This window comes from Rhamphochromis longiceps, linkage group LG16 (genome assembly GCF_057381845.1).
Source record: "Rhamphochromis longiceps isolate RC_006_pf linkage group LG16, R_longiceps_female_GT1.1, whole genome shotgun sequence".
In the NCBI taxonomy this organism is placed as follows: Eukaryota; Metazoa; Chordata; class Actinopteri; order Cichliformes; family Cichlidae; genus Rhamphochromis; species Rhamphochromis longiceps.
This window is the reverse complement of record NC_140572.1, coordinates 12,447,644-12,463,740: the sequence shown is the minus strand read 5'-3', so window position 1 is coordinate 12,463,740 and position 16,097 is coordinate 12,447,644. Positions and strand designations below refer to the sequence as shown.

General features: G+C 41.3%; 1 protein-coding gene across 2 annotated transcripts in view; it reads right to left on the bottom strand.

Annotated features, from left to right (window-relative positions):
* Positions 1 to 16,097, bottom strand: part of kdm6a (lysine (K)-specific demethylase 6A) — a 51,372-nt gene that overhangs the window by 28,180 nt on the left and 7,095 nt on the right. For both annotated transcript variants that reach the window (XM_085383966.1, XM_085383965.1), the window contains exons 5-6: positions 11,286 to 11,344; positions 3,121 to 3,241 (exon numbers count right to left, since the gene is read on the bottom strand). In XM_085383966.1, the coding sequence (XP_085240092.1) occupies positions 3,121 to 3,241; positions 11,286 to 11,344 (180 nt within the window). The remainder of the gene's footprint in view (positions 1 to 3,120; positions 3,242 to 11,285; positions 11,345 to 16,097) is intronic.

Here is a 16,097-nt window from a genome sequence, read left to right as displayed (position 1 = left end):
GCTCCACAGAGCACCATGTGTATAAACTCTTAAAACCTTTGGTAATAAACTGTAAACTGAAAATGTCAAGCTTTAGGAAATACTTCTTTCACCATTAACCAATACAGAATATTTGCTTGATATAGTTAAGACACGTGTCATGCACCTTAAATTCCGAGTGTTGCACACTTCGTTTCTTGCACATATACAGGACTGTCGGTGTTGTTCTGGAAATGTAATTCACCTTGCTGATTACATGCACTTCCTCTTGTGTCATCTTATCTGTTAATCTGATGTCGGTGTGTTTTCTTTGGAGAGAGAATTGTTTAAATGTGTATGTTGCAGCTTTTTTCTATCAATGACAAATTTATTTGAATTCATAGACCTCTGAACCATACCGCTCAAACGTGTTTCGGCAGGATTTCTACTCACATTCAAACTAGGTTACTTAGTCTGACTGAAAAAAAGAAAGTCAGGGAGATCAGGCAACACTAACTCACAACTTACTTTTAAGAAAATATGACCACCTCGACCTTTTTCCTTCTAGATCCTCCATGGGCATCAGAGGAGAGGAGGAGCTCCTGTGCTGCTGACTGAGATCACAGCGATATGTGTCTGAGTTTGTGTGTCTGGCACTTATTATACCTTCCCCAAAAGATTTAGTAATGTATGAATAGGGCTGTGCGATATGACCAAAATCTCATATCCCGATATAAAACATCTATCGTCCCGATAACGATATAAATCACAAAAAATTTAATATTTTCTGTAAATTCCGTGAATCTCGGGAAGGTAAAGTGTTTCCAGCTGGGCGTCGTGTACTTTAACCGATGCATGAAACTACACATTTTTTGACATAGGTTTTAACGGCCGCCGTTTTCTTTGTGAGTATTTATCACACGGCATGTTGCGGGGAAAAGCCTGTTCTAACATTTGAGGCTAAGGTTTATTTTTTGGCACCTGACGGCTCTTTTTTGCTTTTCATCCGTAAACACTCTGCATACTTTTTCACGTGATTCAGTTTATTTTGAAAAGTCTCAACAGGATCTTGAGCTTTACTGTGAAAGGTTTATGTGGAAAATAAACAAGCGGACATGCGATCGTTTTACCGTCGTTGTTGCTAACGACAACGCATAAAAACAGGCGCTTGTCCATCCGTAGTGTGATTATATTAAACATAAGCGATAGAGAGAACTTTAAGAAATTAATACAGCCACTACAGTGACCATCAAAACCATGAAAAATATTGCCGTAAACAGTTTATTTTTTTGCGACACCACGAAACAAACGATAGCGTAAAATGAAACGACAGACGTTTTTATATCGTCATCCGATATATATCGTTATATCGAACAGCTCTATGTATGAACTTCATATTCTGTAAGCCTGGAAGAATATTACTGCAGTGCTTCCCCTGCTATTTTCTGACTGTGGTCATTCAGAGTGTTAAATACACTGATGCACCTATTGCTGCAATATTGACACTTACTTGTAACTTATTGGAATTTAATCTTTTCTTAGTTAGTTTTCTATTCTTAGTTCTGGTTATTTGAACTTTTATTTCATAAATAATCACCATGAATAAAATCCTCTGCGATGGCAGTGTAATAAATATTACTTTTTTTAAACTTGTAATATCCAGTTGGCATGTCTAAACTTCTGTAGTGCACTGGCATAAGTATGCTAGTGTGACATAACGTCTGAAACAGGACAAAGCCTAGGATCAGAGCAATCAATCCCCAAAGGGATCCCCGACAACAGATCGGCAGCTAAAAGTCAGAATGCCTTTTTCCTTTTGTTACTGTCTCGACAACTCACAAGTATCCGGGGATTACAGACACACAGGACAGATGATCCTGCAGCCGGTGTTGATCCAAAGGACTAGGGAGGTCAGAATTATCTAAAAAGTTAAAAGGCTCTTATCTGTGACTGTACATCGGAATTCATGAAACTTAAGTGGCATGAATGCAAAATGATTCAATTGTTCCAGCACTCTCATCAGGCAAGGACACTCTGCTGATGACTCGAGTCAAAATGTATATATTTGTTCTAGCTGCACTTCTATCAGCTGTGGGTGCAGAACCTTTAGATGTGCAATGAACAAAGTAAGACTGTTTAATACACTTCATAAACACCCACAATAGCAAATGCTTCCAGTATCCCTCCAATATTAGCTGATAAGGTTGTTATGACAACATTACAAGATAAGATAGCTCGCCTGCTTCCCTATGGCTTTACTTCTGACTACATTTATTAAATCACGTCAGACCACAGCCAGAGTTGTCACCCCAAGTCCTTTGTGATGGATAGTTCAAGATATTTAGAATATTCCAACTGAAATCAGTAACTTCATTATTAAAATGTGTGAGACAACATCTGTTCAGTAGTCCTCTACAGTGCATCCTATTAAGTTGGACATTGTTCTGCAGCCTCAGTATAGCAACCTCAGATCACCCTTTTTATCTGTGCATGCATGCTTCAGTTCAGTCCAACATATTTTACCATCTCAGTGAAAATACATAAAACAAGACAAGGTGGAAGATATGACACCACTGAAATAAAATCCTGAAAACACAGACTGGATTCTGTCTCAAACTTCATATCTATTTAGATTTACAGACACTATCTCTACTTTTAAGATTAGGCTTTAAACTTTCCTTTTTGCTAAAGCATATAGTTAGGGCTGGACCAGGTGACCCTGAACCCTCCCTTAGTTATGCTGCAATAGGCATAGGCTGCTGGGGAACTCCCATGATGCATTGAGATTTTCCTTTTCAGTCACCTTTCTCACTCACTATGTGTTAATAGACCTCTCTGCATTGAATTGTACTTGTTATAAATCTCTGTCTCTCTTCCACAGCATGTCTTTATCCTGTCTTCCTTCTCTCACCCCAACCGGTCGCGTCAGTTGGGTGCTCCTCCCTGAGCCCGGTTCTGCTGGAGGTTTCTTCCTGTTAAAAGGGAGTTTTTCCTTCCCACTGTCACCAAAGAGCTTGCTCATAGGGGGTCATATGATTGTTGGGTTTTTCTCTGTATCTTTTATTGTAGGGTGTACCTTACAATATAAAGCACCATGAGGCGACTGTTGTTGTGATTTGGTGCTATATAAATAAAACTGAATTGAAATTGAATTGAATTTACCTTTAAGCTTGACTCGTAGTCTGTGTTGACTTTAAACATGAATCCCAGTCTCAGATGAATCTCTTTAGCTCTTGAGAAACTGGGATCGATGTAAAGCACCTCCTGGAATGCCTTGATTGCCCTGGAAAAAGACCACAAAAATAGGAGGATTAACAAGAACAGAAATGAATACAAACAGTAAACCTAATAAAATATGCCAATATAGCCCATGTGGACACTTTACTACACTACCAATCAATAATAATAATAATAATAATAATAATAATAATAATAATAATAATAATAATAATATGGTAATAGGGGCAGCACGGTGCCACGGTGGTTAGCACTGTTGCCGCACAGCAAGAAGGTCCTGAGTTCAATTCCAACATCAGGCCGGGGTCTTTCTGTGTGGAGTTTGCATGTTCTCCCCGTGTTTGCGTGGGTTCCCTCCGGGTACTCCGGCTTCCTCCCACCGTCCAAAGACATGCAGCTTGTGGGGATAGGTTAATTGGATAATCCAAATTGCCATTAGGTGTGAATGTGCGAGTGAATGTGAGTGTGAGTGTGACTGGCTGTCTGTCTCTGTGTGTTAGCCCTGCGACAGACTGGTGACCTGTCCAGGGTGTACCCCGCCTCTCGCCCTATGACAGCTGGGATAGGCTCCAGCGCCCCCCGCGACCCTGAAAAGGAGAAGCGGAAGCGAATGGAATTGATATGGTAATAATATGGAGTATAAAAATCTCCAAGGTAACCAGATAAGTGTAAATGCTACTTTGAAAAGAAAAAAGAAAAAAAACTTGGAAAATGAGTGAAATCCCATTTGTAAAACCATCTCGGAAATTAGGTTGAGATAAGGGATGAGGACCTAATATTAGCCATTTAAGGCAGCAAGATGCAACTGTGCAACTTAACCCATACATAACATAACAGCTGCTAAGCTGTAAACTATTCTAGTGTTGCGAAACATTATCCAGGTTGAGGTAGCCCAGATAAGGCTTGATGCTACTTTTACAACAGAAAAAAAATCTTAATCATTTCACTGTACAAACAGCTGCAGGCAATTTGTTTACTTCAATTAAATAAAATGGCTTCAGCAGTGTATCAGTATATTGTACTGTAGCCTTTATGGTCAGTGGATAGTGTCTTCTCTAGTATCTTCCCATTATTCTTCAAGGTGCTGCAGACACTACTGTATATTGGTATCTACCAGCCCAAATCTATGATACACATGGTTCCATGTGGGCTTCACGCATGTGTCTTTTCCCAAAAGTAAATTTTTTTTCCTCTTTGCTTGCTTGCAAAGTTCACAACAGGGTCAACTACGTGGAGGCCCTCATCACTACAGTAAAGATGGAGTTATGTGCACTTTGTTAGCTTACTATATTCATAAGATGATTTTTCATGGCAAGTGGTCTGGTGGGAGCCAGAGGCGTCTCACTTGAGCTGTTACATGTTTGCATACATATAGAAGCATAACTTGTAGGTAAAGAAACCATTTCAGGGCTACAACATTTCATTGAGTAATTCCAAGAACTCGATTATTAAAAAAAAATTCTCAACACGAACTTTGCTTCGATGCTTCGGTTAACGCATGGCTCTGTATTGCGCCGATGTGTTAAATGATGTAAACATGAGGGTTTCACGCGCATGTGCGACTAAAAATGGACCTTCAGTATAAATGTGTTTAGGAGCAGCGTGTGACTAAAAGGTCTGACAACATTAAGCCCAAACAGGCCCCAGTTTTAAACAAAAACACTGATAACATAACAGCAGTAGTGATGATGCTGGCACAGTTTAACGTGGACCCAGAGTATCTTTACACACCATAAAGAGCAAAGAGGCGGAGCCATTACCGAGCTGGTGAGCTCGGGTAGAGTGAAAGAAAAACGTGTTTCTAGTGTCGTAAACAGCAGTGCTGTTCCTGTGATCACCATTAATGCCTTTAGTGGAAAAAGGCAAGCGGGAGTCCTTCATCAAAACACCCGATCAAAAACTCTGATGCAAAGAAAAGCAAAACTTTGTAGCTGCTCCATCCACCGCTGTTTGTTTTTACACAAATAAAAATCTGCAGTAAATCTGAAGAAATTGTATAAAATTGTGCAGATGAACAGTTAACATAGTCTGACACCATTTTTAAATTGTACATTGTGGCTTCAAAGTCAGGGACCAGGGTCTGAGACCACTTGTAGTCAACTTGCCCGTCTTCAAATCAACACTGGTGTGTCAATATGGCGGTAGAATGGGGATAAAACAGCAATAAGACCGAGTCGGTCGGCTACCACTGTTTTTTGGGGGTGGTTTTTCTCTGAATCAGTTCAGGAACAAGTTGGCACTTATGACATGTGGTTTAACACATTTGTTAAGCACTCTACATGCAATCTGTTTGTGATAATACTGCAATCTCAAATCTGTTCCTGCCTACATCCGACCTGCAGAGCTGTACCCTGGGCCAGGGACAGACTTGCCAGCATTGGACCGTGCATAATCAACTCTCTCAGGCTGGGCCAGATCTAAACGGGGCAAACAAGTAAAGACGCGGCAAACTACAAGCATTTCACCAAGAGCAAAAGTCAGGGAGCAGGTAACAAGGCTGAAGAGGAATCGGTAAATATGATACAAGTGTGAACACTTCTGTTTGAAATTGTCGGTAACTGTGTGAAGGCTTGAGGACTGAGACTCGAGTGGAGGCAGGATTTGACCTTAGAGTTGCTTTATTGCAAACTGTTCCTCCATATAAGCCTGAAATCCATTTGTAACACCTGACATATACGATGTTTAGAAGAACAAAACATTATCTATTGTCAGTTCCAAGCTGTCCGCATGTTAATGAAGATGCTCTTACTGTGCCGGGTGTACAAATATGATTGATCAGAGGTATTCTACAGTGTGCGAAACCTAACTGATGCTATGCACCGGGGCTGCAGTCTCACATCCTACAGTTAGAAAGCCTTGCTGTGAGAGGATCTCTGATAAAATGTCATGCAAAGTTTATTGGCTTTGCAAATGATGATGCAACTGTTGTGACGGGCCAAGAAGAGCAGCTGAGTGAAAAAAACTCAACCCTAACCCAACCATCATTCACTGCACACTTAGAACTTCCAGTCCATGGTGATGGTGTGAAACTTGCTACAGATGCAGAGTAATTATACATATTTATTAACTCTCAAGGTAACTGCAGACTTACAAAATAAAATAAATAAATCCTCCATCAAAGTAGAGTGCTTTCTTAGAAATCTACTGCAGTGTAACATTAACTCTTTCTTTCTTTAACAACTTCTTGCCATTACTTCATATTAAACATCGAAGTTGAGTGGCACAGCTGGCTAAGTGGAGAGGGCGTTTAATTCTTACAGATTATACTTTTGTATTGTTGCGTCTGACTTCGAGTGTCTGAAGAGGAAAGCACACGACTTGGAATATTCTGCATATTAATTTAACTAACACTGACCCTTTTGCAACATTCAGACACACTGGAACCTGCTCTGCTCACTATAATTTAAAAAAAATAAAATAAAGAGAGAAAGTAAGCTGAATCCTTGTATGTGTCTTGCATTAGAATTCTCCTCCTTCCATTAAGTTGAGTTTACTTCTACTGTTTCAGTAAAATACCAGCATCATTGTGGAGCAGGAACATGTGGGACTCGGCTATAAACACTGAGGAAAGAGCGACAGAAGAGACCTACAGCTTTAAGCCATCCAACCGTGCCAATTACACACTTGTTCTGGTAACATCTTTCCCTCTCATTCCAAATAAACAGTCCAAGAGGCAACTACACACATTGGCACAAAATAAAACATGCTTTTCAGTGCCCGAACAGTAACTCAGGTTTGTGCTATTCTATATGTGATTGAGCAAACCACTGATTAAAATTTGTTGGCAACTTGTCTGCATTTATAGATTAGACGGCAATTAACAGCAAACCTTCATCAATCTACTGAAGAGGGACTGGAGTCTGCCCGCCTTGGACTTCCCACCCAGAGGCTGAGCAGTTGCCTTGCGACCAAAGTTGGGTGCCCAGAGCAGAGGGCACTCAGCCTCTGGCCTCCCAGAGGGTAACTGCATTGACTTTCAACTGTTCCCAGACAGAAAAAACAAACAAACAAACACACCCAAAAGCCAAGCTTATTTACCAGTGGTTTTTCCTGGTTGCACAGTTTGCCATCCTACTTTTTTTACTCTAGTCTGAAACAGGTTTCAGTTCACATAAACTTGACGTGACAATGGTATAATGTTCCATCAAAGCTAACAAGAGGACTTCATATCTTGGTCCCTAGTTGCCAGCAAAATGCTGAACTAATTTCTCAGTTCAGCCCAGAAAAAGGCAAACAGACTTTCCGCTGTACCGTTTTGTTTTTATCTGTAAAATAAAAGCAAAGTGCACATGCAAACCCTCCCTCCTTTTTTTAAACAAATCCATCCTTGTAATGTCAAATACAGCACAGCCAGCAGAAAATGGAGCGCGATTATTTAAGAATGACAGCATGCTCAGCAGTTTGAAAATTCAAGTCCCCAAATTTCTCTTCAACACTTTTGCTGCAAGCTAAAAATCAGTCATTCAGTAACAGTATCTGCACAGTGGATCTGGTCTATATCGGCGGGTCTGGCTTCACAAGTGTAGTGTATGTCAGAGCAATCGTAAATTTGCTAGCATGACAGCAGCCTTTCAACATTTCAGCACCGATCTCTCAGCAATATTGAAATAAACTAACCTACAGAGACGAGAGCACATTAAAACACAGACAAATACTAGTTTCCAGTTGAAGCCACTCACTGTGTAGCTATGACAACAATAGCAACTGCATATCAGCACGAAGCCCTTCTCCTGTATGGCAGGGCACTCAGCTCACTGCTGACTGTGTGCAACATACACGCACACACAAACGGCAGCTTGACTGAACTCATTGCCCTCCTTCCCTCCTCCCTGTTTATCTGGGCCCTCCCTCTCTCCCTCCCCTCTGTGTTCACCCTCCCCTCCGTGTTCACCCTCCCCTCCCTAAATGGCACAATCCAAAGTGAAGCTGCTCTACCAAATAGGTTGTGACACACAGCATAAGGCAGACTCGAGCCAAAGGATGAACAGAGGGCGACCCAGGCCTTTAGAAAAGACCATTCAACAACAAAAAGGTGCACATCTGAAATATGGCTACTGGTTGGTGACCATTTGAAATTGAATGTCCAACATTATTTCAACATCAAAATTAGCACGGCATTTATGACCTAATATCTTATCCTTCCATTATGGCTTTCTTTTTATTTATTTATTTTTATTTTTAATAAACACTAAGAATCAAAGGATTGTGATTCATAGGCTAGCATCCCTCTCTGGATATGCAAAACTACAGCGTTGTGAAGTAACATTCACCGCTTGACAGCTCAGCATTCCTTTGGGCCTCCGGCTCAAGTTGACGTAATCTGACCTTGAGGTCCCAACATGACATGCTCCCCTCCCCCATTAACATCCCCCAACACTCACAGCCGTTTTACACAAACAGATTCAAAAACCTGTCAAAACCATGGTTTCATCTTAGTGTGAATGAAACATGACTGTACAGCTCTACAACCACTGTTTGCACTGAGAGACTCAGAAAGCACTTAGGAAAGGAATTACATATGGCGAGCAAGAGGGCAAAGGATGAATATGCAGGCTCTGCAGACAACAATTTCTCTGCAATTCAGCAAACTCAGACATAGTTTATCACTTGAAACATGCAACCAGTCTTAGATTAACCATTTAGAACATCACGTAAAAATCTTTCTCCTCTTTATTGTACACAGACTTTTTCTGCGCAGGTCTCTCGGCTACACTAATAGCCCTTTCCAATAGTACCTTACAAGCTCGGCCCGATCCCCCTTTTGGTCGTTTTTCCATTAAAATTGAGTACCACCTAATGCAGGTGAAGCCCTTTCCCTAGTTGCCTGGTGTTAAAAATTATAGTTTTGAATTTTGTGAAAGAGATGTGCTCATGTGACTCATCGTCAGTCTGTTGATGTCACATTTTCAGATCACTTGGAATCCCAGTACTAAAAAATGGAGTACTGGGTACCAGTACTCCATAGGAAAATACTGTATCAGCCACCCAATCATATTTTTCTACTCCTGAAACTGATGGAGCACAGACGAGTAGTCATTTCTGATCCTAAAGCCTGACAGGTGCATATGCAGCCGGTGCACTGCAATGTATAATGTAATTTTAAATTTGATAGGAAATATCTGCCTTTGTCTAATGACCAACCAATGATAATACGTTGGTTGGTCATTAGACAAAAATGCTGGACATTACTTAAAAGTACTTGATCTTAAATCAAAGTAAAAGTTCTACAATGGGGATTCAGTGAAATAGACCCAGGAACAAGGTGGTCCCTTACAGGGCAAAAAGCACTAATGTACAAAATGTACATAAGGTGCAGTTGCAGTCTGGCAGTGGGAGCAGTGTGACAGGTCAACTGTTAAGAAGAGAGATGGCGAGGGGAAAGAAACTGTTCCTGTGTCGGGTGGTCCTGGTCTGCAGGCTTCTGTACCGTCTGCCAGAGGGCAGCAGATCAAAAAGTCTGTGTGCAGGGTGTGAGGGGTCTGTGATGATTTTCCCTGCCCGTTTCCTGGTTCTTGAGAGGTACAGATCCTGGATGGAGGGCAGGGGGGTGCCGATGATCCTTTCTGCTGCCCGTACAGTCCGCTGCAGTCTGCTCCTGTCCTGTTTAGTGGCTGCTCCATACCAGACTGTGATGGAGGAGCACAGGACAGACTCAATGACCGCAGTATGGAACTGGATCAGCAGCTCCTGTGGAAGACTGTACTTCCCCAGTTGTCTCAGGAAGTACATCCTCTGCTGGGTCTTTTTGAGGATGGAGTTGATGTTGGTCTCCCACTTCAGGTCCTGGGAGATGGTGGTACCCAGGAACTTGAAGGTCTTCACAGTTGACACAGGGCTGTCTGATATGGTGAGGGGGAGCAGAGTTGAGGGATGTCTCCTGAAGGCCACTGTCATCTCTACAGTCTTAAGAGTGTTCAGCTCCAGATTGTGCTGACTGCACACGGCTTATTACACGGCGTGCACGGCGTGCTGCGGGGAAAAGCCTGTACTCACGTTTGAGTCTAAGGTTTATTTTTTAGCACCTGGCGGCTCTTTTTTGCTTCTCATCCGTAAACAATCTGCTCTTTCACGTGATTCAGTTTATTTTGAAAAGTCTCAACAGGATCTTGAGCTTTATTGTGAAAGGTTTATGTGGAACAAGCAGACACGCGGTGGTTTTACCGTCGTTGTTGCTAACGACAACGCATAAAAACAAACGCTTGTCTGTCTGTAGTGTGATTATATTAAATATAAGCGATAGAGAGAACTTTAAGAAATTAATATAGCCACTACAGTGACCATCAAAACCATGAAAAAATATTGCCGTAAACAGTTTATTTTGCGACACCACGAAACAAACGATAGCGTAAAATGAAACGATAGACGTTTTTATATCGTCATCCGATATATATCGTTACATCGAACAGCCCTAGGTTAAAAGGATTTAAGAAAGCAAAAAAAGAGTCAAGAATATTTTCACCAGCATGTGTAATTTTTAAAAAATTAAATGGCAGAGGTGGTGATAACTTACACCAATTCCACAACCTTGAGGGTCAGCCAGTGCCTCTTGGCTTACTGGGAATATTTAATGGAATACAAAGACATCATTCATAACACACAAAGTTTCTCTAGTGCAACAGATGTAAACATTTAATGACAAAAAGTGCCTGTTAACAGCATATAAATCACATAAACACAGAAAAGTGTACTTCCAATAGCCGGGAAAGCAATACTTCAACAAACACACACACACAACTAATGCCTGACAATAATATGTCAAGTGCCTATTGAGCACTGGGAATTCAAAAAAGGATTTCTCTTACTCTTATCTGCATATTAGCTTGATACACGAAGGCAGCCTTCAGTCCAGAGGGGAACCTTGCCTTACAACTGTTCTGTCTTTCCCTGAAACAGTTCTGCTTTTATCAAGTTTCTTGGTCCTCACACAAAGTTGGGGTGACATAACGTGCGCTTATTTACCACAAGGTCAGACCGTTACACATCAAAGGAAAAGGATTTTTTTAATCCCCACTTGGTTCATGGAGAAACAATTATAAAAGTGGCAGAGATCACACATGCAATGAGAAACTTTTTTTTTCAAAAGTACTTACCACTGAAATGCATTATAATGGAAGTAAACCATGCCAAGGCCATATAAAAAGGCAGCATTCTGTGGAGAAAACCAAAGGTTGGAAAATTGTTGTTAAGAGCAAAACAGACGTTTTTCAGCTCATTGTTTACTGTACAGAATTTAGCACTAAAGTAAGAGCTCGCAAGGATAACCTTGATGGCACGAAAACATGTTTATACACATTCAATACTAGTTAAATGTATGACTTTTCAAGGCCTTTAATACCACTTTAAATGAATTCTTCCCTGAGGTGAAACAGAGAGCAAGATAGAAGAGAGAAAGTAGCACCACATTAAACAATAGCCAAAAAAAGAAAAAAGGTTTCCATTTTCAATTTTAGGGCCCTGAATCCTTCTTCTTATTTGTTTTTTAAATGTCAAAATGCTTTGCTTAGGCTGCTGCCCCCGCGACCCAGCCCTGGATAAAGCGGATGAAGATGGATGACCATTGAAAGAATGGCAACTGAAGGCACTTCTGCCTTGGCTTCACTTCTCAGGTCCACCGTTTGTTTTGTACCATCTATAGCAACCCCATGTTGCTTCTAACTTTCTATCTCAGTGATCATTTTATATGGAAATCTAGTTTAGGTTTTGTGTTTAACTCATGTCCAAAATCAGTCATGAGTCATTGTCTCCCTTCCCCCATATTAGTGCAGTAATCTATACATGGCACACAAACGATGCATTGTTACATAAATAAAACACCGTCTTTCTGTTACAGTATTTATTTTTTATTTTTGCTTTGTTAAAGGGAGGCAGTCTCATTGGGACTGGCACTGAGTCGGGGAAATCGAGACTACGAGCTTACATTATCACTTCACTGTGGTGAGCTGTAAGCAGGGAGCTGTCAGGTCTGATCACAATCGAACTCTCAACACCTCTGTTTAACGGGCGTGCTGAAGCACATGAAGAGCACGGACTGGAAACTATCATAACATAGATGACTGGACAATTTGACTAAAGTTCAAATAATGCTTTAAGGAAAAAAAAACTACTGATCTGGGGTTTAAGCTAACAAATTACACAATGGGGGACCATGATTATGGATGAGGTAATTGTGGTCGGGTAGACAGAAATAGAGCACTTTTTGTCTCCTTCCCCTGAAGTGCTTTTGTGATCCTCTTTCTCACCATATTAAGTTTGCTTTTCCCCTCACAATATTGTCTGTGATCCTCCTGAACAATACAAATAAGTTAATGTGCTAGTTCATGCCAGGCATGATACACTTGTAATTTAGCAGGACAAGCTATGCATTGCCCTGTTAAATTAAGAGGATGCACGACACTTCACTTAACCTTATTGCTTTTAGTTTAGACAGAATACAGGTGCAAACTCTCAGCACAGCCGCTCCACTTTCCAAAAAACTTGGGATTAATAAAAAACTGCAAAGACAACAAATCATATGACCACACTGGAGAAAAACAAGCTTAAAACTGTCATGCTATGAACTTGCTTCAAAGCAGTTAGCAACAAAATACTGAAAAAGTTGTGATGATAGGAGAAAACAAAATCATAACAAACGTAGTTCATTTGTAGCAGAGCAGTGTAAAAAGAATAAAAACAAACGAGCATCCCCAAAAGGGGATTCATTACACAGTGAAAGACTAATGTTCAACTGGGCATGTACCGATCCAGTAGCTGGACTGGATATCAGTCCAATCCGGACTTCAAAAACTGGCTCTGATACCAATTGATCTAAAGTCTATTCATTCAGTTCTACACTGCACATTAGCAACAGAGCAATGGCCGCTAATGGGACCACTAAGATAGCTTGTTTTGCAGGCATATCTTGATGCATGCTCAGTCATCCAGGTAAGTAAATCCCAAAAGGTTGATTCTGTTCATCTAGACTCCAGGAGGAGGCCTAAGGGTACATCTTTCGCCATCTTACACTGCTGTGATTGCAGCCATTCCCCAACTCTCTGAATGGTTCTCATGGCCATTAATCAGTGGTCTTTCATCAATGGTTTTCATATTAATGACCAAGGAACTGACCTCACAGCCCATTCAGTGGGCTGGTTTCAGTTATTGTGCAAATGTACTGTTTATAAGGCTGGGGAACTCTGCAGTCAGCTGAGACTGAAGAAGTCACTTGGCTGAGTGACGAAACGTTTCTCCCACTGAAAATGCTACGTCCAGATGAACAGAATCAACCTTTTGGGCTTTAAAGACATAGTTTTTCTTTAACCAAAAACTGTGATTAAGTGAGTTGATATGACTTAAGGCTCCAGCAAACATGCTTACACCATCTCTCTCTAGCTTGGTCGCTTTCAGTGCTGAGGTGAAACCAAACACCAGCATCTCTCTCTCTTACTTGTTGTGGTTATAGGTAAACGTAAAGTAATCCAGATGATTCCCTGCTAGCCACTGATTCTGCATTACTTTGCTCCGTTAATGAACGGTTTTGTGTAGACTTTGTCAAACGAAACCGACATATGAACCAGAACACTAAATAACCACATTGTGGGCACTAATCTACAAGGAAAGAAGGCTGCTAGTGCTACCTGCAGCATCATGTGTCCAGTGTTAGGCACAGCACAATGAGAAAGACATTTCAGCAACATTTAAGACAGAATTTCTTTCCTGAATTATGTGACTAATGGTGGCAAAACACACATGCTAGATCTGGGACACTGTTTAACCTCGGTTAAATCAGTTATCTTGTTGATTAAATTGTAACTGTTTTCTAGACTCAACTGACTCCTTTAAAAAGCAGCTGAAGACATTTTTATACAAACGGGCTTTTAATTAATTTTAGCTTGTATGTCTGATCTTATTATAAAGCACTTTGTGATTTTTATCTGTGAAATGTGCTATATAAATACATTTTACTTACTTACTTATAGACTAGCTGACTAGCCTTATTTCTTTATTTTATTCCATTCAGTAGTAAATTAGTTACTGCTGTAAAGCCATGGTTATTCTTGATGCAAATTGGATGTCACTGGAACTGCAATTTAGGCAGGTTGTCATCCTGCTACAGTCTCTTCCTAAGTAATAAGCGACTACAGTAAAAAATCCCAAGTTAGAGGTGGACCCATATGGAAAAGATATATATAAATCCTATAAAGTTTGTATCCGTCTTGTGTGAAACTTGTATGAAAAGCATATAAGAGTGAAAACAGATATAAGATCCCTTGAAAAATTATATAATGAAACTTGTATGTTTTGGATACTTACTAAAATAATGTATGAAAGTAATGCGAAAGTGGCCACTTTCATGAGTAATCACATATAAGTTTTTACTATTTCTTTTCCGTATGGGGAACAAAGCCTCCCACCAATGCACATTTAAACCTTTGACACAGCACAGAATAACAAAATCCCCTGACCTCTTAAAGGCTATGAAAAGCAGAATTGCGATAGTTCAAAACAAACAGTAGAAAGGAGCCTTTAACCTTCATGCCACAGCATTTCCAACGTGACTCTGGTCTCTGTACAGATATAAAAAAAAACACAAACTAGCTGGCAACATTTGGCAAACTTCAGCTTTCAAAACGGTTACATAATACTGCTGACTAAATGACCTGTAATCAAGCCAGTTTATATGAAATCATGTTTGCTACTGTCTTTGCAAGACTGTTACATTTAGTTAACTGCGTGCTTCCATCCATCCACCCCATCTTCCTGGTATTGTATCCAATTCAGAGAATGCACTTCAAGTTTCAGCAGAATAACTAAACAGCAAAAAAGAATATCCACACTATATTCACACTGACATGACTACCGATCTCCAAGCTCTATAAACTAATATATAGTTTAGCCAACACCCTTAACGACTTTTACTGCCGTTTTGACGAGCCATCAGGCAGCCTTCACACCTCCAACGGCCCCAACAATAGAGGCACTTTGGACACTAATTCCCCCACCTCTCCCCCCTCCATAGAGCCATCACCACCTTCAAACTGTTCACCTACAACACCCCCCTCCTCACCCCACACAAAAGAGGATTTCACACCACCTCCTCCCACCACAACTCTTCATATTCATGAAGCAGATGTGAGGAAGCAGTTTAAGAACCTGAATGCTCGGAAAGCTCCCGGCCCAGACGGCGTGTCTCCTGCCACCCTCAGACACTGTGCAAACGAGCTGGCCCCAGTGTTTTCTGGCATTTTCAACTCCTCACTGCAGGCATGTCATGTGCCTGCCTGCTTCAAGTCCTCCACCATAATCCCTGTCCCCAAGAAACCTAGGATCACTGGACTAAATGACTACAGACCCGTGGCTCTGACATCTGTGGTCATGAAGTCTTTTGAGCGCCTGGTTCTCTCCCACCTCCTGGACCCCCTGCAGTTTGCATATAGAGCCAACAGGTCTGTAGACGACGCCATCAACATGGCCCTACACTTCATCCTGCAGCATCTGGACTCCCCAGGAACCTACGCCAGGATCCTGTTTGTGGACTTCAGCTCTGCCTTCAACACCATCCTTCCAGACCATCTCCGAGACAAGCTTTCCCAGATGAATGTGCCTGATCCCATCTGCCGGTGGATCACTGACTTCCTGACGGACAGGAAGCAGCACATGAGGCTGGGAAAGAATGTCTCGGACTCCCGGACCATCAGCACCGGCTCCCCTCAGGGCTGTGTTCTTTCTCCTCTGCTCTTCTCCCTGTATACCAACTGCTGCACCTCCACCCACCAGTCTGTCAAGCTAATCAAGTTTGCAGATGACACCACCGTTATTGGGCTCATCTCTGACGGGGATGAGTCTGCCTACAGGAGGGAGGTTGAACGTCTGGTGTCCTGGTGCAGCCACAACAACCTGGTGCTGAATGCCCAGAAGACAGTGGA